Source organism: Nelumbo lutea, chromosome 2, assembly GCF_056320005.1.
Source record: "Nelumbo lutea isolate HS-2025 chromosome 2, American lotus-T2T, whole genome shotgun sequence".
Lineage (NCBI taxonomy): Eukaryota > Viridiplantae > Streptophyta > Magnoliopsida > Proteales > Nelumbonaceae > Nelumbo > Nelumbo lutea.
Genome location: NC_142685.1, coordinates 68,937,800 through 68,962,173, shown reverse-complemented (window position 1 = coordinate 68,962,173; position 24,374 = coordinate 68,937,800). Strand labels below are relative to the sequence as shown.

Genomic DNA, 24,374 nt, shown 5'->3' with positions numbered 1-24,374 from the left:
ATCCGGGTTTGTATTTTTTTTTCCTTTTGTGTTTGTCAAGGTTTTTAAAACCAAATCGGTCGTTGAACGATTCGAACGATTCAACTGTCCCAATTAGTGGTTTGTTAAGCAAATCAATGTTTTTATCTTGGAAAAATTTTGTTTTTGGGGAAAAATGGAACTAGTCACCTGTCTGGTCCAATTTTGAAAACCATGGTTTTATTGAGGTTTCACCTCACCCATAAACTCTAAGGCGGTGTCTAGGATCGATGTTGTTTCTTATAGACGTTGTTGCACAAGTAGGGGTGTGAACGGTATTCAAAAATCTGATTTCAAATTCGAGATTTGACATAATCAAATCGGATTCGGATAATTCAAATATCTAATTGGTCGAATTCGGATATGACCTGATTTGATTCGATAAATATCCGAATTCAACCGATTATTTAATTTTTATATATAATATAAAATATTTAAACGTCTAATATAATTTATATATATTATATAATAATTAAATTATATGAATAATTTATATATTTATATACTTTATAAAAATAAAATATTTATTTTATATTTATTAATTACCTAAAATAATTCATTAATCGAATTCAAATTGAATCAAATATTTAATTGGATTTGAATTTTGATAATAATTTTCAAAATCTGTCGAATATCGAATTGAATTCAGATATTGCTTGATCCTATTCAAATTCAATCCGTTTACACCCTTATGCACAAGCATGTTGTTTTTTAAGGTTTTCTATTTGGTACCATTGATGTTTAGCCACATAGGTGTTTTTCAATGCCACATCAGCATATTTTTTCTAGCAATGGTAGAAAAAACAAGAAAATACCAAAAAGGGTGTTTTCTAATATCATACCTTTCTTGATTTTTAGGCATGATCTAAGAAAACATTTTTTTTGGAAAAATAGTTTATCAAACAGCACGTGTTTTACCTCGACTCCAGTCAGGATCCCTATTAATCCTCATCCCTGACCCGATGGGGTCGGAGAAGTTGGGTACCCATCGTGGATGGGGAAAATTGGCATCCATGCTCATGAAGACTTCAAAGTTATAAAATTATCCTTATAAGTTCTTAGGACATTTTGATTTCAGTAGACCTAACATTTTTATAGAGGTTCAGTTTGGAAAGAGTACAAATACGAATATGTGGAGTGTCAAACTGAGTTAAAATAAAATTACTTTATTCTTGTCAATCTGCTTAAACCTCTTTTGGGGGCATTTTAATAAATTTCCCTCTAAATTGATAACATAAGAATAAAATGGGCGCTTTTGAAAACAGTTAATGCATTAGACCAACGTTTTCATCCAACACAATAATAAAAGGGAGGTAACTGCAGGTTTTTCAATACTATAGGGGAATTTCTTATGAAAGTAAAACCTTAGGGAAAGTTTTTATGATGGTCAGAAACCACAAAGTAAATTTTTATATTTTACCCCAAAAAAATCCATTACTCGAGATCTGCTACCAACAAACTGTTCCCACACCTCTACAAAATAAAACGGCTGTGGGAACAGCCTGTTGGTTGCAAAGCGTAACATACCAAAAATTTTAAAATAAATTGTTGAAACATACCCTAAAGGTTTGAATTATTGCTAAAATCTCCCTTAAATTTTGGTAATTATAATCGCTTCGCTTCAACTTTATAACCATTGAATTCATGTCAAACTGTAAATCCAAGTCCAAAGTGTTTGCCGGATTCGAATCTCCATCACAGAGGACAAGCCCTCATTTGTGGGTGCCAAAATTTTGTTTCATACATCAGAAATTATCAAAGAAACAGAGAGATCTGAAGGGATTTTTTCTCTCAAATACAAGTGAGGAGTTCAGTAAACCAAGATAATGGGCTTGATTGGTGTCTAGTTAGTTGGGCCAAATCATGGGCTACACCATTAAACTTTCCACTAATAAGGAAGTAAAGAAAAGAAACTTCTGAGTTTCTATAAAGAAGCAAGGAGTTCAATTTGTACTCCTTCCAAAGTGAGCCTTAAACCTTCCAAATCATCATGCACACCAATGATATCCATTAATTGGTGTTCCTTTTGATGGAGCCACACTTGAGTCCATTAATCATTGAAGCAACTATTAGTTGAAGCTCTAAATCGATTGCAGAAACCTCCTCTTAAACATTTCAATAATACTTGACTTGGTCTGTTTGCATTGCAAATTTGCAATTTCATTTGCTTTGGAGCAGAAGTATGAAAGTGCAAATGCTTTGGCTGCATATTTTGATATTTTTTTTCAGATTTTGGCTTATTATGTTTGTTTGCATTATAGATGAAGTGAAATAAAACATGAAGCAAAGCAAAAGAAAATCACAAATACCAAGTGAACCAGAATTTGCATTTTTCTCATTACCAGTCTCATACATTTGTATTGATGCAAATAAAATTACACTTCAAACAAATGGAGTAAATATATTAATAAGATTTTCATGATGTCTCAGCATCTCTATCCCAAAAATTGGGTTTGGTTCATTGCCAACCCGTTTTACAAAATCCACAACTCACGTGGCCCAAATAATTGGTGGAGTTTTGGGTTGATCCAGGTTGCATCCCTAAGAACTATTGAAAGAAATAAAGTATGTTTCAGAAACCTACCTTGGCTCTAGCCTAGTAGGAACTAGGAACAATACAATTAACTGAAGGTGAAAGATAAAGTTTAAAATTTAAAATAAAAAATGTTTTATCAAATGACATTAACATTGTTTGGTTGCAGAGGTGGTGTTTGTTCCCCAAGGGGATGTCTTTGTTTCCCAGCAGAGATGGTGTTTTCAGATTCTTGGTGAAATGGTATGCTTGCATGTGAAACACAATGGTTACAAATACCATGATAATTAAGAAATAGGAGTGCAAGTCTGGACTGGGTTAGGTTGAGTTCAAGCTAACCCTAACCTAAGCTGAGTTGTTGAATCCTTAACCCTGACTTCATTTTGCTAAAATTATCTTTCTTTTTGGACCTTCTCAGTGCCTCAACCCTAATTCTAACCCAACCCAACCTAAATCTTTTGGGTTGGATTCAAGCTAATTGCACCTTAGAGAAACGTTTTTGGCTCCTACCTAGTTCGAGGACATGCATCCAACTAAATGTCAGAGTTTAAAGTATAGGGTTTAAGGATTTAGGGGTTTAGAGTTTAGAGCATGGTATGAGTGAAACAAATCCCTATTGATTATGATTCCATATGAAATAATGAAATTATCACTTGCAAATCTCTATTGGTATGAGTGAAGCATGGTCTAGTCTTAGCACAATTTAGAATTTAATAGATTATACAACAAGAATTTTTAATAGACTTGTCAAATTTGGACTTCAGAATTTAAAATGTGAATCGTGTTTGTATTTATGAACTGAGAAAAATGCAAATTTTCATCTAATTTTGTTTTGGGTTTTACTTTATTCCATTTCATGTCTAAATTTACTTTATTTATACTGCAATCAAATAAAATAAGCTAAATTTTAAAACAAAAATAGGTCAGATCATTTGCACTGCAATAAATTTTTCAACAATACAAATTTATTTGCATTGCAACCAAACACAGCCAGGTCCACCATTTACGATGAGGGTGTAAATGGATCAATCCAATTTGGATAGAATTGGGATAGGGTTATCTGATTTCAATTCACTAGGAAATATAGTAATATCTGAATTCGATTTGATTCTGATGGATCTAGTTCGAATTCCATTTGATTAAATAATCCAATTATTGGATTAAAACCTAATTTGATTCAATTCTCAAGAGGAAGAAAGTTTAAATTTTAAAAGGGATCTTACATCATCCAATTGAAAGAAAAATGCAAAAGAAGTATATTCATAGGAAATAGTAGAACAATCAAACCCTAAAAGTGGCAATAATATGAGTATGGCTTTCAGCATCCGATTGCTGAGCAACAATCTGAGTCTAAAAACTGAAAACAAGAAGAAAAAAAGTGTCATAAAATACAAACCAGAGAGACCTGGCAACATGTGTCGGACCGGCGGTAGCCAGTAGACAGGCCGGTAGACAAATTATTATTTTTTTATTTGTTTGGTAGAAAAACTGATTCAATAAAACAGATAAGCAAAACAAGATACAAGGCGGACCAAAAGCAACCACAGCAACACTACACACGAATTGAACTAAAGAGAAATTAATAGAGATAAACAAACTACACCAAACTAACCGAATAAAGAACAAAAACAACAAAAGAAACACCAACAGGTATTAAAATACATATAAAAATGCAGGTATTAAAACCATAGACACAAATTGCAGGTATTAAAAACAAATGGATCCGGATCAACAAATGCAAAATTGTTTTAATTCAAGTTTTGGCATTCATGGTGTGTGTAAAATTCTGTAAAATGTATCTCTTCTAGCTTTTAAGTTAAAATGTGTAGGTGGAGAGAATGGTCAATTCCCGTAGTCTGGTTTAGATAGAAATTGGAATAAAAATTAAAATCAACAAGAATGAGATTTCATTCCCAAAGAATTGGCAGAAAATGGCACATTTCCTCAACTGGTGGAATGCCATTCTAGCCAGAATAGGAATGGGATTTTGATTCTGTCCAATCAAACAGTTGGAATTGAAATAGCCCATTTAGATTCTGATTCCAGATCCCTATTCCCATGAGCCAAACGGGCCTAAGAACCATGCAGGTTCTATTGTCTAGCAGATGAGGCCGGAAAATTGCAAATATATAAAGGAGGGCAGAATCTGGAAAGCTCAAATGTGCAATCTCAAATCGTCCACCCATGAACCCATGCAGTGAACAATTCCATGGCTGTATTAATATAGGCATTGGGCACCGGAGCGTTTTACAGGCATTCAGTTTCGCAAACTTGCCACATCGTGTTTGGCAATCTGTTTTTTTGAATAGTTGAAATTGATGATTCTTAAATCATCTTGGTGATCTTGAATCCTGTAGCACGTTGAAATTTGAAAATTCTGATCTTTTTGAGATGTCATACAATTTAAACGCCCAATTAGAAGATAACATCTCAGCGTGCATTGGGAACATCTTCCGAAGTTGTGGGTGAGAGATGTTCTCAATGGGTGGATTGGGTTGGATTGAGCAAGGGTTGAATACCAATCCACCCATATTGACCCACTTGACCCATCCATATTGACCCATAACCATCCTCACCCATACTAACCCACCTACCATCACCTATAAATACAAAAATGGGTCGGGACGGCCCGTATACCTGAAATAATAACTTTTGAGAGAATAATCTCCCTCAAGACTACCATGTGACAAAAACGAGTCAAGTCAACTCGTATACCCGATAATGCAAAAATTATAGATAAAAATAGAAAATAGTAGAAAATTTAGAACTTTTGTAAAAAAAATATGCAAAAAAAAACCAGAAAATTCATCAAAAACACCAGAAAAATGCAAAAAATATGCATTAAAACACCAAAAATTGTAGAAAATGCATAACTTTTATAAAAGTGCTTTCGTAAAAGTGGTTTCATAAAAGTACTTCCGTAAAAGTGCTTTCATAAAAGTACTTTTGTAAAAGTGCTTCATGTAAAAGTACTTTTGTAAAAGTGTTTCATGTAAAAGTACTTTTATAAAAGTGCTTTTATGCTTTCATAAAAGTGTTTTCATAAAAGTACTTTCATATAAGTGCATTCATGTAAAAGTACTTTTGTAAAAGTGCTAGTACTTTTATGCTTTCATAAAAGTGTTTTCGTAAAAGTACTTTCATAAAGTGTTTTTGTGTAAAAGTGCCTTAAGTACTTTCAAAAAAGTACTTTTATAAAGTGCTTTCGTGTAAAAGTACTTTTATAAAAGTGCTTTTGTGTAAAATTGCATGCGAAAACAAAGTTAATAAAATCTATTTTATTTCACTTTTAATCTCAAAATGAAATGTGCCATGGTGGTTTTGAATTGTAAAGAGATATAGATATGTTAGGAGGTCTGAGTTTGAATCACTTCAACTACTGTTTTTTTTGAGATTTGGCAAATATAGATAGAGCTGACTTTGACCCAACCCATCCTAACCTAAGCGACCCAACACATCATGACCCTAATGGGTACCCTCGACCCAACCTTCCTTGACCTTTTCCACTAACCCTAATGGGTTACTTGACCCATATTCACTTGCCAATAGATTGGGTGGGTATGAGTGGGTTCCAAGGTGGGTGGTTCAAATGGGTTGGGGTCAAGATTACTAGCCCTACTTGTAAATAAAAAATGCTTGTGAAAGGCAATACCAAACACCCGAATAAAGCTTGGGCGCCCCCCTCCCCCCCCCCCCCCCCCGCCCCCTATAATTAGCTAGGATTAACTGATGTTGTTGGGACTTGCATTTGGTAGAGAGTTGAATATCAACGGAAGACTATGACCCAATGTTTTTTTTACTTGGACAAATACTCTAAAGTAAATAGACTCCTTAATTCGCACACCCAAACCAGATATCTCATGCATAGCTATAGTTTCTGAACAAATATTCTAATTATTAAATTGAACTGAATCCAAGATTTAGATTATTTTATTGCATATTGTCATGACACAGGCTTAGCCTTAGCTATGCTTGGTGGGCTTAGGTTGAGTGGTTGGTAATACTATAAATATGCCAATATGATTTTTCGGAAAAGTGATGTTTTCTACTAGTAGACATCCAAAAGCTTAACATACTCTTTGAGGGGTGGTTGACTTCCTTGGGTGCCTAACCTTGGCACTCCATAGACCAACATCCCTTGCGGGGCGGCCCTGATTAATGGCAAGCATGGTTACTAGGGTTCTTCATGGGTACATGTATGCTTATGGGGACAATGCATGGACTGACACTGTGCAATGCACATCAAAGAGAGGCTTTCCATGTGAGTTTGGCCCAAGCATGTCACTACAACTCGCTAGACCCATGAATAAGCTAATCGAGCTACCATGTTGCCTACAATGCACGGGTGTGTTCTCAGGCCCAACGGTTGCCTTACATCATTGGCACAACAGGCACCCCACATCCTCTGCACAACATATGCCTCACATCATGGCGAACCCCCTTTGGCACATAAGAGGCCCCTCCCATGGACCAACAAAAATCACAGAGAGCCTCGATCATGAGCCATGAGGTAATGATCCATCCAGTGCCTACACATGGCCCTTTCATCACACACATCAGGCTTATCTTGGCCGCACATGGCCTGGATGCCACATGAGTTTCTTCTGTTGCAAACCTAACCTCGTGACAATATGCTATTTTACTAACTAGGAATTGTCACTCTCTACTCATTAACGAAAAACCTTTTACCAAAAAAATAAAAATAAAAATGAACACAAACCAAAAAGAGCTTACAATCGATGGACTTCAATTAATTGAATTTTCAAACTAGAAATGTTCAACTGTGATTTGGCATGAGAAATATTGGATTATTTGAAAAAGAATGGTGGAGGTGGAGTTTTTTGTTAGTCATGATATATTTAATTTTAATAGATTCTACCATGGTTGAGAAACTAGTCGATTATACTTTCAATTAATCCTCTTAGTTAATGAAACTAGTATTAGGTTATATTAAATTTTTGGGAAAAATTGTAAATTAATACCCTATATTTTACGTTTAGTCTCACTTTGGTTCCTGAACATCAAAATGTGTCAATCTAGTCATTAAATGGTATGTGAAAAGATACAAAAACCCTTTGGGTGTCATTTTTTTATCAACCATCCAAATGCCCTTTTCCTGAGAAGCCTAGCCCTCTCTTTTTTTTCTCATCTCTCTTTCTCTAATCCCTGTTTCACATCTATTCGACAACCAACCATCCAACCTGATATAGGTGTGTATGGCAAGGCCTAGATGGCACCGTGTGGAATCGACCGGATGAGATCCTGGTTGTTCATCTCTAACTGCCTCCAACCACTCCATGGTAAGGTAAAATATAAAAGGGAGTGCCTAAATTCAAGGTAAAGCATCTTGCTCACTCTTTCCCTCTAGCTTTCCTACTCTCGGGTGACCTTGTCTGAGCCCTCGTTTCAAGCTTAGTCTGACCCCTCTCAAGCACTTGACTAACTTAACCATCAGAGTCTTTGCCCCTAGGATAACACTTAGGGCCTTTGACATACGTTCTCTTCTTATTCTCAGGTTGGACACATTAGTCTCGACTAGAAGCAAAGTTACCTTGTTGCCCTTGGCCCCGTCCTAGGCAACAACAATTGGCACCATCTGTGGGAACCGTTCTTAAGACTTTCCCTAAGAAAACACTTAACTCATACAACTAAGCTTCTAAAATGGCTGACAAACAAGATAATAATCAAAATGATCATAACCTTGTCACCATGGACTAATTTAAACTAGTTCTCGACAGATTGGACAACATAACTCAGAGACTGGACAAGGTGGGGTGCCCAATAGGAGGCCGCTCGCATGGTGACTGATAACCCTGCATTTTGATGCCTTAAGGACATCAATTCAGGGGTATTTCCGACCTTAAAGTAGTCAAAGTGTACCCTTTTCCTAGTTAAAATCAATTACGTGACCTCTAAAGATCTTTGTGCAAATTATGTAGAAAACTGGGAAGTTTTCATGGCTAAAATGTAATTTTTGGAAAGCTGGTGTGAAGTCCAACTGAGAGAGGGGGTGTTTTTGTAAAGAACTGAGAACAGGAGGGCACCTCCTATCTGCTAAACCTAGTTGAAGCCCATCCTACTGTATTACCATGCTCTCCTCTCATTAGCAAACCCTAGAGAGCCTTTTTAACATAATATTTTCCTCCTTAGCTAACCCTAGCCACCCCAAATGTGAAATCTCCATCATTCACTCCTAATCTCCGCCATCCATTTTAGGGCTCTCCTTTCTAGCTTCTAAACCCTAGGGTGCCACTTATTTTGCTAATCCTCATCATTAAATCTCAGCCACTCCCTCCATCCTATATCCCAAATATTCAAGTTAGGGCACCACATATTCTTTTAATCTTAACCCTTCAACCCTAGATGTTCTAATATACACCCTCCATTTCTGGGCACCCAAATCTCATCCCTACATAATATTGGGTGCCATCTCCTTCCATTTTCAGCCATATGATCACTCCAAAACCATCTTAGCCATCCATTAGAAACCCTAGGGATCCCTAACTTTGCTAAATCCCAGCTGTTGCCCCTCATCTTTCTCCCTATTTCCAGTTGTGTCCACCATTCTCTATAAAACGGGTCCCAGGGGCCTTGTAGAAGGGGTTGGTCAATTTACCCAGGTAAGAACGAAGGCTGATCTTGAGAAGTACAAGGGTAGAGGAAGAGGAAGCTGCCCAAGCAAGAGGAGGGGTTCCTACTTGCAGTTCGCCAACACCACAACTGCGACCTATGGAATCGAATCCCAACCAGTCTCTTTAGTTTTAGTTTTAATTTCTGTTCTTGCATTTTCAGTTCCATTTCTTTCTTTCTACAATTTATTTTCATTCCATTTAATCTTTGTTTTCTTTTCTGCAGATATGGAATTCGGCCAAGTAAGACAGAAAGTCTAGCTCGAGAAGTTCGAGGGTCAAAGGAGAGATTCGGAGACTGCTACCTCTGATCGGATTCTCGAACATTTTTATTTCATTCCTGTTATTTATTTGTCTTTGTTATTTATTTATTCTTATGTAGTTGTTATTCTCAGTACTGTTTGAATGTGGTTTTAATGAATTCCATTTTTAATTAATTAATTTTTTATTTCTACAACTCCACTTGCGTTCTCTTCTCCCGGATCTAAGTACATAATTATTTTTCCCTCGCTTCCCTATGGATACGACTCGTTCTCACCACTTTACTACGTTAGTAGTTGTTTTAGAATCATAATAAAATTATAAATGTTTAAACTGGTGTTCTAAGTGTTTAACGACACACATCTGGACACACCACGTTTTTGGCGCCATTGCTGGGGAAGCACAGAGAAAATTTTTTATTTGCTTTGTCTGGATTTGTTTCATTATTTTTTCTTTTTCATTTTATTACTTGATCCGTTATCTCAGTTTAATTCTTGTTTCTCTTTGATTCTCTAGGACGGAATAGCGAAAGGTGGGGTACTAGAGCATTGCAGGACTACGGGAAGGAAGAGAAGAGAAGAGAAATTGGATTGTGTTTCTGGTGTAGTCATTCCATTTTATTTTTAATTTTCTTATTTTTATTTTCAAACTCTTTTTCTGATAGAATAGTTATTTTTTAAATTTTAATTAATTTCTTTTTTTTCTAGATCTGATTTATTTTTTAGTATTATTTTGCTTCCCTTTTGTTTCTAGATTTATTCTTCTTTCTTTATTTTAATTTCTTGTTCGATTTTTTTTGCTTTATTAGGTTTGTGTTTTTCTTATATTTCACATTTAATTTTTTTTGTTTATTTTATTTCAATTTTTTCTTGTAGCAAAATTTTCTTTTGTTTATTTTATTTTATTTTATTTTCTTTTCGGTTTAAAATTTAGACTCATTTTTTTCTTTTATTTTAGATAAAAACAATAAAAGAAATAAAAAAAATCCTTTATTTTATTTTATTTTATTTTTGCAGCATATTTTTATTTTAGTATTAATTAATTTTAGATTTGTGTTTTTCTTTTATTAAAAAAATGAAAAATTATAAATAAAAAAATTCAATATATTTTTTTCTTTTGTTTATTTTATTTTTGGTTAATTTTTTTATTTGTATTTTTTTTCTTTTATTTTATCTATTTCTTGCATAATTTTCTTTTTGATCATTTTATTTTCAATTTAATTTTTAGATTAGCAATTAGTTTGTTAGAATTTATTTTTGGTAGTTGTTAATTCTGTTTAGCACAATTAATTATTGTTTTATTTTCTGTTTGCAATAGCCGATGGGTGAGCTGATCCAACTGAGTCCCATGACAACTGGGTGAGCTGATCCAACCCTTCGTCGAAGACATCCTACCTACAAAACCAAAGGGGAGATGATCCAACTGGGTCCCATGACAACTACTAGGACCACAACCACCACCACTGTGTAGAGAGCAACTGAGACGAAGGTGGGCGCTCTGGTCACTACAGTCCTCCTCCAAGGGTCGGGGACCAATGCTACGCCTCTCCCACACTAGTATTAAACCTCTACGATCTCCCCAACGACCATCGAGCCCAAAAATCCCAAGACGTGTCGGTGTCCAAGAACTTAGGGAACTGAGCCGACCCATTCCATGTTAGAGAAAACCAGGACGAGGCGCAAGCATCCATCAATCGATGTCTTGGTGACTTCAAGCGTAGATTAGTGCCATTCAAGACGAGATTTGACAGGTGAAGGAGGGCTGAGGTGATGCCTCCACTAATCAAAACCCCTCGTCAACCTGGATGGATGCCATTACTGACTCCATCACCACAGAGCTGCTCCCACCTCATTTCAAGGTGCCCACTTTGGAGATGTACGATGGAACCACCAACTCAGACGACCACTTGGAGAGCTTCCAAGCACTCATGCTTCTCTATGGGTACTCTAACACCCTGATGTGCCGAGCTTTTCAAGTAACTTTCAAGGGAGCAGTACGCAGATGGTTCTCTATGCTCCCCCCTTAGTCCACCAACACTTGGGAGCAATTTTCCGACCTTCTCCTCTCCCACTTCATCAAAGCCGACAGTGCTAGAAGACCGTCATGTCCCTTATGTCAATCAAGCAAAAGCGGTGAGAAAGCCTCCAATCTTACATCGACCATTTCAAGAAGGAAGAGGACCAAATCTGAGACCTCAATTCCTCGGTCTCCATGCATGCTCCAATCAACAGCCTCTGACTTGGATCCCTCAAATGGTCTATCTCTAAGACGCCACCCAATAACAAGGCAAAATTCTTGAAAAAGGCATAGAAGTACACTACCGCTGAAGAGGCTAAGGCCAGTGAACGCCTCCATGAACTTGAGGCCAACCCCAATCGAGGGGCCTCCGAGAAGAACAAGAAGGAAAGAGACAACTGCGATGAAGAGGAACCCCAAGAGGGGTAATCCGAAGAAGTATTACAAGTACCACAATAGCACTAGCCATGACACCGATGACTGCTACGAGCTCAAAAATGAGGTCGAGTCCCTCATTCGCCACGGTCACTTGAAAGAGTGTAGGGGGCGACGTTGGCCCCTCATCCTCACAGCAACATCAGTAGCAGTAGCAACATCAGCATCACACCCTCGGCTAGAAAGGCGTATGCTAGGAAACTCAGCATCTAGGGCCTAGCACCTAAGAAGCTGAAGCCAGACTATGTCATTTCCTTCTTGGACGATGACCTGCAAGAGGTCTCAGTGCCCCACGGCGACGCATTGATTGTGTTCATGACCATCGCCAACTACATGGTGAAGATGATACTTGTAGATAACATCTCTTCAATAGACATCATCTTCTACGACACCTTCTAAATGATGAAGTTGACATCAAACCGGCTACAGCCAGTCGACTTCTCCAGAGCCGTTGTCAAGCCAGAAGGAAGAATCACCCTAGCAATCACAGTAGAGACAAAGCCTCGACAGGTGACCAAGATGACCAAACTCTTGGTCATGAAGATAGGATCCCCGTATAATGCCATCATTGGGAGGCCGACTCTTCATGCACTCAAGGCGGCCATTTCATCGTATTACATCGCAATCAAATTCCCCACTAAGCATGGAGTCAGTCATCAGGGGAAATCAATAGACAGCTAGACATTGCTATGTGGCAACACTAAAAGGCAAAAATAAAGAAGCTTTGTGGTTGGAAGGGCTCAACCTCAAGGATGAACTAGTGAGCCGAGGCCAACCAGCCGAGGACCTCATCCTAGTTCCCCTAGATGAGGCCGATCCTAAGAATATGGTGCATGTCGGGTCCCACCTTTCTCAAAACTAATGCCGACGTCTTTTCTTGGTCTTTCGCTGACATGCCAGGAATTGAACCCTCGATCATTACTCATAGGCTAAGCGTGGACCCAAGTTGTAGCCAATTCTATAGAAAAAGATGAACTTTGCACCAGAGCAATGGAGAGCCATAAGAGAAAAGGTAGACAAGCTACTCGATGCTGGCTTCATCCGATAGGGTACAAGGATCGACCACCTCATCGAGGCCACTATAGGGTATGAGTTGCTAAGCTTCATGGACGCCTTCTCCGAATATAATCAGATCAAGATGTACCCCGAGGATGAGGCGAAGACCTCATTCATTATTGAGCATGACACCTACTGCTATAAGGTCATGCCCTTTGGATTGAAGAATGCTAGAGCCACCTACCAATGGCTAGTGAACAAAGTCTTCAAGAACCATATGGGAAGGAACATTGAGACCTATGTAGACGACATGGTGGTGAAAATCTTGAAATCTGACAAGCACACATTGGACCTCGGTGAGACCTTTGTGGTGCTGAGAAAGTACAACATGAAGTTGAACCCTAGCAAGTGTGCATTCGGCGTCACATCGGGCAAGTTCTTGGGTTTCGTAGTCACTCAGTGGGGCATAGAGGCCAATCCAAAGAAAATACAGGCTATACTTGACATGGAGCCACCTCGGTCCATCAAGGAGACACAGAGGTTGATTGGCCAAGTGGCTGCCCTTAGTCAACTCAATTCAAAGTCAACTGACCATTGCATACCCTTCTTTCGAGCCACCAAGATGTTGAAGGACTTCCAGTGGACCGAAGAATGCTAGAAAGCCTTTGACGAACTGAAGTCCTACCTCACCTTGCCCCCTCTACTCGCACGACCCCTTCCGAGAGAAACCCTGCTCTTGTACCTCTAGGCCGAGGACGAGGTCATCAACTCTGTTTTGGTACAAGAAGACAAAGGAGTGCAAAGGCCGATCTACTATGTCAATAAGGTCCTCTATAGTGCTGAGACCAGATACCCTGAGGTCGAGAAGTTAGCCTTTGCATTAGTGGTCTCGGCTAAGAAACTCAGTTCCTACTTCCAAGCTCATAGCATCACGGTATTGACCAACCAACTCCTCAAGTTTGTACTCTCCAAGTCAAAGACCTCGGATCGACTAACCAAATGGGTCATTAAGTTGACCGAGTTCAACCTACACTACTAGCCAAGACTTGCTATCAAAGAACAAGCCCTACTAGATTTCTTGGTGGAATGCACCTTCAGCAAAGACCTCGGCCAGGAACCCGACAAGGATGAGGGACCTCGGACGATTTGAAGACTGTTTGTGGATGGATCTTCTAATACCAAGAAAAATGGAGCAAGCCTCATACTTCTTCCTAGGATGACAATAAGGTGGAATATGCACTATGGTTCGGCTTTTCTACCTCCAATAATGAAGCCGAATACGAAACCCTTCTTGTCGTACTACAGCTTGAGTTTCCAAAAACCTCGGCCACCTTCTTGGAACTCATCTCAAGAGTCATGACCTTCCTGACCTAATTAACACCAGCATTCCTTGTTACTATCCAACCAACATCCCAAGAACAGACGTCATTCGTCCTATCAATCAAATGCCTAAAAGATGAAAGATTAACTCTGAACTCTGAACTGTGTAAAAGCAAAATTGGAAGATGAGGAACGACCATCCCAAGAACAATCTTTTTCCGGGATTGTATTCATTTAACGAATAATCAGCAAGACAAATAAAGAAACAAGAACAATCTTGAATCAAATTCCGAGACAATTAATCAGGAAACATATCCAGATCGCTTTAAGGGGTCTGATTTCCAAATCACAGACATATTCCCAAGAAATTTCCAAACTCATCATCACTTCAAACGAAGTTCTTCTAGACTCAAGAATCTTAAAATTCAAAATCTCAACATGCAAAAGAACAAAAAAGGATTTGATTTTACATCCAATTACCTGTGGGAGATGAGGAGATGGTTGCGTAATCAAATGTACTTTGGACTTCTCGGCTACAATTTTTAAGCAAATATCAGTCAAACGCAGAGAGAGAAGAGAGAATGGATACCTTTTGAAATAGCACTTGTTGCAAAATGCTTGTTTATCAGCTCCGCAAACTTGGATGCCTTGGCCTCCCTATCTCGGGATCATTACTGGAAAGATGAGGAAGAAGAATTCGATAGCTGTTGTGCTGAGAATGAATAATGGAGAGACATGGAGGAAACCAAAACTTACTGGAAATGGGTTCGTTATTATTGTTGTCATGTTTGCTCCCACACTGAGGTTTAATGGCTGCGAGCATTATCATTCCTTTGCAAAATTTTATCTAAAACTTATACATCTGTTTCATCTTCTTCATAAACAGTGTCTTATTTTGAAGCGTAATTTTGATATTTTCAAAGATTTTAAATCGTCATTTGAGGTCAGGTGATACACATAATTGAGGGAACGGTGAATATTAAGTTCATACATTTTGAATGTTTAGATAGTGGGTTATCATGTTTTGAAGATTAGAAATCAATGTGAGATTAGGCCCAAAGTATAGGGTATTAATCTGAAATTTTCCTTTATTTTTTTATTTTTTATTTTCTATCAGTTAAATTAAGTTGTTGGCAACCTTGGGAACGGCCAGTAGAAAAACAAACAATCCATTTGAACAATTTCTTGTTTTCAACCCTCTATCTCTGGTTTCCAGCAGCATGCCATCGTAAGTAGGGGTGTTTACGGTTCAGTTATTTTTGAAACCAAACCGATATTATTGGTTTCTGGAAAACAGGTAACCAAAACTGAACCAAAGTCAGTTAACCGTTGGTTCAGTTTACCAGATTTTTGGTTTTTTATATTTATAATATATATATAATAAAAACTAGAAATATATATTTTTGTATAATGAATATTTATTAATTTATAATATATAGAAAATGTAAATAAAATATATAGAAATATATGTATGCCAAGTGATTCGATTAACCTCCCGTTTTCTATATTGGTTAATCAAAATCGAACCAATACTTTCAAATTTTTAAAAGTACCAAACCAACTGGTTCTGTTAATAAGATTTTCGGTTCGATTTTGATTGATTTTTTGGTTCAATTAGGTTTTTCGGTTTTTCTTGCTCACTCCTACATCATAGGATTGGTTGCCGGAGACCAGCAACTTGAACACCTCTGAGAATACCCTAATCAGCTTTAGCTGTTTAACGTCATTTGAGAAGACGACTTGAATGCCGTCTAGAAGCCCCTATTCAGTTTTAGCCCTCTAAACATCTTTCTCGTCTCATGACTCGAAACAAACCCATGAAAAACGAATTTGAAAGAAACAAACAGAGCTTCATTGTTTTTTGTTGGTAAGAAATAAAAATGTCTTATTTTAAAGTTTCTTTTACTTTTAACTTTTTATTTTGAAAATGGGAAGGAATACAGAGGGAACATCCAACCTCCTTGGGTTCAAACCAAGGTTTTAAAACTGTTGATCCAGACAATTAAACCGTTCAACCTGAAAACCGTTCGGGTCATTGGTTCCATTTTGACCCTGAACCATTATTTTGAAGAAAATCGTTAAAATAGTCAAAAAACCATTAACCCAAGAGACCTAAACATTGAACCATTCAACCCGATTGATGGTTCCTGGGTTGTATTCAGACTAATTTAAATTAGTTTAAAATAAAAAATTGAAAAAAATAATAGAAAAGGACTTTCACACCCCATACTTTGGTTCGATTGTTCCAGTCAAAACTAGATAAGGTTTTTTTGGATTTTTCAATTTTCCCATTTTGATTGTCATGGCTTCTAAGAGATCAGAAGAATGGTTCGATTGATGATATAAAAAATAAAGCTAACTATGCAGAAACCTGGGAGTCCAGAGAGTCAAAGAGATGAGAAAGATCTAAAAGGAACATGGCAATCGATGCTAAAATGATCTCCTTTTCTGTTCTTCTCACTTGAACCAGCCACCGGCACCTCTTATTCTCTTCTTCTCTACTGAACCAACCAACTGCCCTTTTTGCACAATCTCACACCTACCCTTCAATCTCCTATAATGGTTAAGATGCAAAATCTACTATAAATTTAACTTCACCAGTTTGATCCAACCATGACTAGAAACCACAGGCCAAAGTGATTCTATTTCCGAGTGGGTTTTTAAACCCTTGGTTCAAGCAATCCTTTTTAGTTTGAGTCCAATCTAACACCGGACAATCCTGGAATACTTGTGATAGCAAAGAAATAGTCATGTTATGAAGGCAATTCATACAAAATTATAGGTAAATAATAAATACACCCCTCTAGTAGAGCATGGATCCTGGTTTACTTCTTATAGGTTGTCTACAACGTAGACGTAGACATAATAAAGAAATATAAAACCAGCTGGTAAGTATACCCTGAATTCTAGTTTTTTTATCTCTAGTTTGTTTGCAGTGGAGAAAGCAAATTAAAATTAGATGCAACTATTCCCTGAACCATAAATGCACGTACACTGCAAACAGAGCCCAAGTAGTGGACAAATAAGAGAGTATCAACCACAAGAAGGCTTTCCACCATATAAGATTTAAAGAAGTGTTCTGAATATTAAGTAGCACTGAAGCTGAAACACAAGAATGGATTTGATCATTTGAATACAAAACTTCCTTGCATTTATATACTAACGAAAAATTCCAAAAACCTTAACGAAAGCATTGTTAACAATATCAATTTCCTGTTCTTTCATGTTCTCTCCCACTCTATCTTCCATTCCTCCATCTAAAAAAAATCATCCATTACCCACTTCATGAGTAGTAGCTAAATGATCCTACTGCTGAGCACACTGAACCCTTTGTGCACCACCATGAACATCCTCATCTTCTTCGTAGGCCTCTTGGGCCTGAGCTTGCTTCCTCCGCATCTCTTCCTCAATGTTGACATCATGCAGCGTTGTCTCCTCACACTCATCCAGCTCCATGTCTGTCAGCTGCTGAGATGTTCTCGGTGGGAGCACGGCTTCCAACGCCTTGCACTGCTCCATGGTCAAAGAGTCCGGGAACTCAACTGTGAAGTGAATGTACAACTTCCCCCTCATGAATGGCCTCTGGTACATGGGCATGCCCTCATCATTGATGGCCTTGAATTGATCTGTCATTAGAATTCAGATTCACCAAAAACATCAATAATCACCACTATCAACTATATTTTCCAAAACTAGATAAGCTAGAGTCATTCAGAGCAAAATGCAACCTATAGCTTACCAGGCTTCACTACTTCCCCGGGGCTAGATTTAATGAGAAGCTGCCTGTTATCCAAGTGAGTCAGTACAAACTGGAATCCACACAAGGCCTCAGTTAGAGACAAGGTGTGCTCATAAAAGAGATCATCTCCCTTTCTCTTGAACTTGGGATGTTCTTTCTGCTGCAGAACGAAGACTATATCCCCTGTGATTGTGTCAGGCTGCACAAGAACACCATTCAAGACAATTGAGTCTATAGAGGACAACAAAACAGATGTGCCATGGGCAACAACAGTGTTAACTATAATGCACTACATACCGCCTCATCAGCCTCTCCTTGGAACGTTATTCTCTGTCCATTCTGCATACCCTTGTCAACGATGACTTCCAGCACCTTCTTCTCCTGAATAACTTTCTCACCTTTGCACTGTGGGCATCGGTCCTTGTCGTTGATGGTCTCCCCAGTTCCTTTGCACTCATTGCAAGGGTGCTGCATCTGCTGAATCATAGAGGGACCGAGGTGCCTGATGGAAACCTTCATACCAGATCCTTGACAACCAGGACATTTCATGGAAGCACCAGACTTTGATCCTTTCCCCTTACACTTGGAGCATATCACATTCCTGGACAACGACAGCTTCTTAGATGTACCCACGTACAGGTCCTCCAGAGAGACTTTCAGAGGATGGATCACATCCTCTCCCCTCCTCTGCCTCCGTCCCCTGCTGCTACCACCACCTGATCATCACAAAACAACCCCCGTCCAAGTTTAATACGCCAATCAATCAACAGTAATGCGCCACAAACAAATAAAAGATAAACTGATTGAAATATCTCACCTCCAAATGGGTTGCCACCAAAGAAGGACTGGAATATGTCAAATGGGTCATGGCCACCTCCTCCTCCACCCATTCCTTCCTTGAGAGCGTCCTCTCCATACTGATCATATATTTCACGTTTCTCCGGATCGCTCAGAACCTCATAAGCCTGAGCTAACTCCTTGAACTGCAATCACAATAATCCCATACTTTCAAATTTCAGATTTTCAATTCAATTGTAGCTTGATGAAAATTACAATCAATACAATAGGTCGAGCATATCAAAAAACAACAAAAAAATCCGGAGTTTATACATTCCAATTCATAAGAAAAACCGCTGAAAAAAAGGCAAAATAGGGTGGAAAACGTCTACATCAATAGAAGGGCACAAATCTACTACCCAGACCCAGGATCAGCGTACTTAACACATACCCGAAAGGGCAACCAGACACGATTTTGCGTCATTGCCAATTTGCCAAACTCATAAATCTTTTTCTAAGCAACAAATCACCCATAAAACGCTGAAATCAATCAGCAAGACTCGATTTTTTAACAGCATTCCCTAATGCAACTAAAAGGAAGGATTATTTTCAGAAAATATCCAACACCACCATCACGAAATAAACCCTCAAAGATCGTTCTTGTCAAAGCAAAACAAGAACAATTCAAATTGAACAATAAAACAATGAGGAAAAAGAGAAGTCCAATTACACAATACACAAAGATCGGCAACGGAAGAACCATCAATAACACAAATCCATAAACAGCTAAATTTACCTTCTCAGGATCTCCTCCCTTGTCCGGATGATTCTTAATTGCCGCCTTCTTATACGCCTTCTTCAAGTCCTCCGGCGACGCATTTTTCGGGACCCCAAGAATCTCATAATACCTGGTATTATCACTCTTCTTAGGCTGCCTTCCGAACATCTTCCCTCAGTATCAAAATTCCAACAGATATGAAAACCCTTTGCCAAATCAATTGAGCAACCAAAACCAGAAGAACCAAAATCCCTCAGTCTAACCAATAGCTACGATCGAAATCCTTCACAGTGAAGCTTGTTTGATCTGAGATAGATTCCCCCGTCGAAGCCGAGGAAACCCTAACGAAGATACGAGTCGAGCAACGAGCGAGCGATAACTGGAACCTCGAGAATCGAGAACCACGAGCACGAAAGAGTACGAGAGAGAGAATAAGTGGGGTGAATATATACGGGGCCACGCGTTTTATTTTATAAATCGACGGTGGAGATTGCTCTTCATCTTGGAGTTGGGCATTTGACCGCTCTAAGGAAACCCCACAATAGAAGACTCTGGAACTCTCTCCACGTTTCTCTAATGGAAACCGGATCCTAACCCGTTCGATTCTTCATCGACGGCTCTAAACGTTCTTCTAGACACTTCTGTGTGAAATCATCACGCTTTCAGCCTCCTGGTGTTAAATTCGTTGGAAATTGGAAATTGGAAATTGGAATGAATTAACCGAAACACCCTTCCGCGTCGCGGGAAAGGAGTGGGTGCCGTTCTCATTCTGCGGGTGCAACGCGGGAGGGCCCAACCCAACCCAGAAAAAAATAAAAAGTATTTACAAATCTAATAAGATTTTGTACCTTTTTCTTTCTTCTCCTATCATTTTCTTTCAAACCAAATATAAAGGTAGTTCAAGCTCGGTTCAATCTTATTTCAATTCGAATCTGGTTCAATTACTATATCCGGTTTAATTATGATACCAGAAAGATATGATATCAGAAAAAATTATAAAAAAAATCAATTAGGGGTGACCAATTTGATGGTATTCATCAAAATTTATAGGGTATTTTAATTGGTCAAAGTTTTTCCGATACTATATCATAGATTTTCATATTTGTATACAAACATATATATATATATTGATTTTAAATGAATATATTATTAAGGTTAAAAGTTAATTAGGACATCTTTAAAAGCGGTATCTATATATATATTATATATATATTTAAAATTGGTCCATCCATGTCAGTACATCTTTTCTTTAAGAGAAGTTATTTATCTTTTTTTTCATTTTTTGTATTTTTTATTTTCTTTTGTTTTAAAAATATAAAACAGTAATCATTCCTTATCTTGATTAGATTAAACTACTAGTAAAATGCACTTTTCCTAAACCTAAATAATCTCTTCTCCTAAAATTTCTCTTAAACTACCTCTCCCACTTTCTCCAAAACTATCATTAATTCCTATTTATCTTCTAAATTATCTCTAATTCATATTTATCTCCAAAACTATCACTAATTTAGTAGAGAGTTTCTCTCCTAAATTATCTCTAATTCATATTTATCCTCTCCCCTACTTTTTATCTATATCTACCTAAATAAAGTTTGGATTAAAAAATATAAGAATTATTTAAGTATTCTAACAAAATTATAGAATAACTTTAAAATATTTATTAAAAATACAAAAAAAATATATTTTTACAAAATATATCACGAAATTATGTACTAACAATTTAAATTATATTTTTTCTATTATCAATTTAAATGTTTTTCAAATATTTAATAACATGTAATAGCTTTAAATAAATAAAATTCAAATAACAAAAAAATTAAATATTTTATAGATTATTTAAATATTTATCATAACTAGATTTTAAATAGTTAAAATAACATAATTATGTAATAAATTTAAAAAATTTCTTCAAAGTAGAAACAAAATATTGAAATTAATAATAATTTAATATATTACAAAATTAATATGAAATTATGTAATAATAGTATAAACTATAATTTTATGGACAATTAAATTCAATAAATAATTAATATTTTAAAATTTAAATATTTTATATATTATTTAAGTATTTAAATAACTAAATATTTTAAATAAAAAATATATGTAATAAATTTAAAAAATTTCTTCAAAGTAGAAAAATAATTATAACATAATATTGAAATAAATAATAATTTAATATATTACAAAATTAATATGAAATTAAGTAATAATAGTATAAATTATGATTTTATGGATAATTAAATTCAATAAATAATTAATATTTTTAAATTTAAATATTTTACATATTAATTAAGTATTTAAATAACTAAATATTTTAAATAAAAAATATTTAACATAACTAGATTTTAAATAGTTAAAATAAAGAAATTACGTAATAAATCAAAAAAATCTGAAAAATAAAAAAATAATTATAACATAATATTGAAATTAATAATAATTTAATATTTTACATAATATTATAAATAACTAATTTCACTTATATCAAGTAAGAATTCGAGAAAATAAGTTTTAGAAACATTAATATTTATTAATAATAATTTAAAACTCTTAATCTGTATTTATTATATATACTAAAATTATTGTTTATTGTATTTTAGTAATTATTTGTTATTTTTTGTGATAAATGTATTTTCAATGATTATGTATAAATTTATTTTGTTTTGTTATTTAACAGAAAACTTTCAATAATTATTGGAGATTAAACTACTATTATTGATTCTTTTTAAATTTAATCTATAGTACTTATTGTATTTTTGTAATAATTATAATTATTGTATTTTTTCATTATCAATTTTTCAATAATTGTGTGTTTTTCACTATAAATTTTTAATAATTATTGGAGATTAAACTATTGTTATTTATTGGAGATAAAACTATTAATTTAGCTAAAATTATGAGTGTTCATGAGTTGGTTCGGACTGGTTGTAGGCTATTTGGCCAATAAGTTGACATGGTCAGATTGGAGAGTTGGTCAATTGAAGCCGACTCACCTTTTTTGTGAAAACTGACCCACTCAAGTTATATCGGTTTGGGTCAGTTTTCACAAAAGGTCAATCAGTTCAAAAGATTTAAGCTTAAAAATTAAATTTAATTTTTAAAATTACAGTGCAATTGTAGGTACATGGTGATCACTTAAACCATCAAAGAGGAGGTGTTAAACTAATACTATGCGAATGCCTGTAATGAGTCCATAACTCATCGCACATCTATGATGAGTTTATAACCCATCATACATCTATGATGAACTCATAGCCGAAATAGGTTGTGATGAACTTTGGACCCACGTAAACTTGCGATGAGTTTAAATCCATCGTAGAACCGCGATGGGCTCTGAACCCGTGTGGACTTGCGATGAGTTTAAAGTTATCACATAATCGCAATGAGCACATACTCATTGTAGATCAGAAACAAATAATAGAAACACGTGCATTGTTAAATAACGTGCGTAACGAGACACCCCATGAGCCTAATGAGAGTGCGCAAGCTAAATAATGACATTCCCCATGCCACGTCTTTTTAAAAGGGTCACGAAATGAAGGATTACACTTGTATTATGAGAATCATCAAATGAAAGGAAAGTACATCTTTGAGATATCTCATAAGACATGTGGTGAAACCCTAACAGTGTTTCCTAACAACTGACACCAAATCCAAGATTCCCTTTCCTAATGGGAACCAAACACTTTTAGTTCATTTCTTTCGGAACCTTGGGATCCCTCTCTATAAATAGGGGTTCAATTCATAACGAGATAACCATTCTATCACCTCATTTTCCCTAGCCTTTAGCCTACCTCCTACACTCGGCTTTCTTTTGTCCTTCAAGGAGACTCCCGTATGTAGCCTAACCATCTCACTTACATCAATTATTAAAAAAATTAAAATTTAGATTTATGAAATGAAATATTTTAGACTAAGGAATATGAGAAATTTCTCACTTTTTTATATTAAAAATTACATTTAAAATATAAAATATTAATATATATCCATAGTTAGGTCGTTCAATTTTGGTCGGTTTACAAATGGCCAGAGTGAAACTAATTAAACTTGGTCAAATTGGGAATTTTTTTAACCAAAGCCAACAAAAAATACTAGACAACTGACCAACTCAGGTTGAGTTGATCAGGTTGGTCAGTTTCATAAGTTTGATGAGTAAATAATTTATTAAAAGTAGTATATAAAATATGAATAATTATTAATTATTTAAAAAGTTGAAAATATAAAAGAATTGTATACTCTTTTGTGTTTATATTATGGTCATTTAATAGAACACACCTTATAGTTTTAAATATTTACTTAAACCTATCTTATAGTTTTCATTTTACTAAAATATCCCATATGTTTTACAATAGGCGCCAAATATAGCCAATAGAGTGATTGGTCGTGCCTTATTAAGGGAAAAATGGTATTTTTTATTTTTATTTTTTTTATTAAATTTATTTAAATGAACAATAGGATCAACACTGTCATTTTCCACTATAATTTAATGGAAGATTAATTAAATCCATTGCAAATTATAAGTGGTGTTTTAATAAAATGCTAACTATATGGTAGATTTTTAGTAAATCCATGAAACTATAAGGGTATTTTGTAAATGACCATTTCAATTATTTATCTTTTGCTTAATAAATCCCATGCATCACACGGGTCCCAGCTAAGATAACTATTAATAAAACTAAATTTATTAAAAAATTTATTCATATTCAATGAACAATAATTATTTTTTATAAATTAACATTAAATGAAAAATAAAATTATTAAATCTTTCAGATTTTCCCTACATTTCGTTGGTCATAAGACATAATATGTTATGAGCATATCATATACTTCGAACAACCCAAATCTAGCATCGGGCATCGGGCCCAACTCAATCTA

General features: G+C 35.9%; 1 protein-coding gene across 1 annotated transcript; it reads right to left on the bottom strand.

Annotated features, from left to right (window-relative positions):
• Window positions 1-17,268: 17,268 nt before the first annotated feature.
• LOC148871388 (dnaJ protein homolog) lies at window positions 17,269-20,155 on the bottom strand. Its single transcript, XM_088970311.1, has 5 exons — window positions 19,521-20,155; window positions 18,765-18,930; window positions 18,245-18,663; window positions 17,948-18,146; window positions 17,269-17,834 (listed from the first exon to the last, which is right to left on the bottom strand). The coding sequence occupies exons 1-5, from the start codon at window positions 19,668-19,670 to the stop codon at window positions 17,515-17,517; spliced, it is 1,254 nt and encodes a 417-aa protein (XP_088826437.1). The 5' UTR covers window positions 19,671-20,155; the 3' UTR covers window positions 17,269-17,514.
• Between the last annotated feature and the right edge of the window lie 4,219 nt (window positions 20,156-24,374).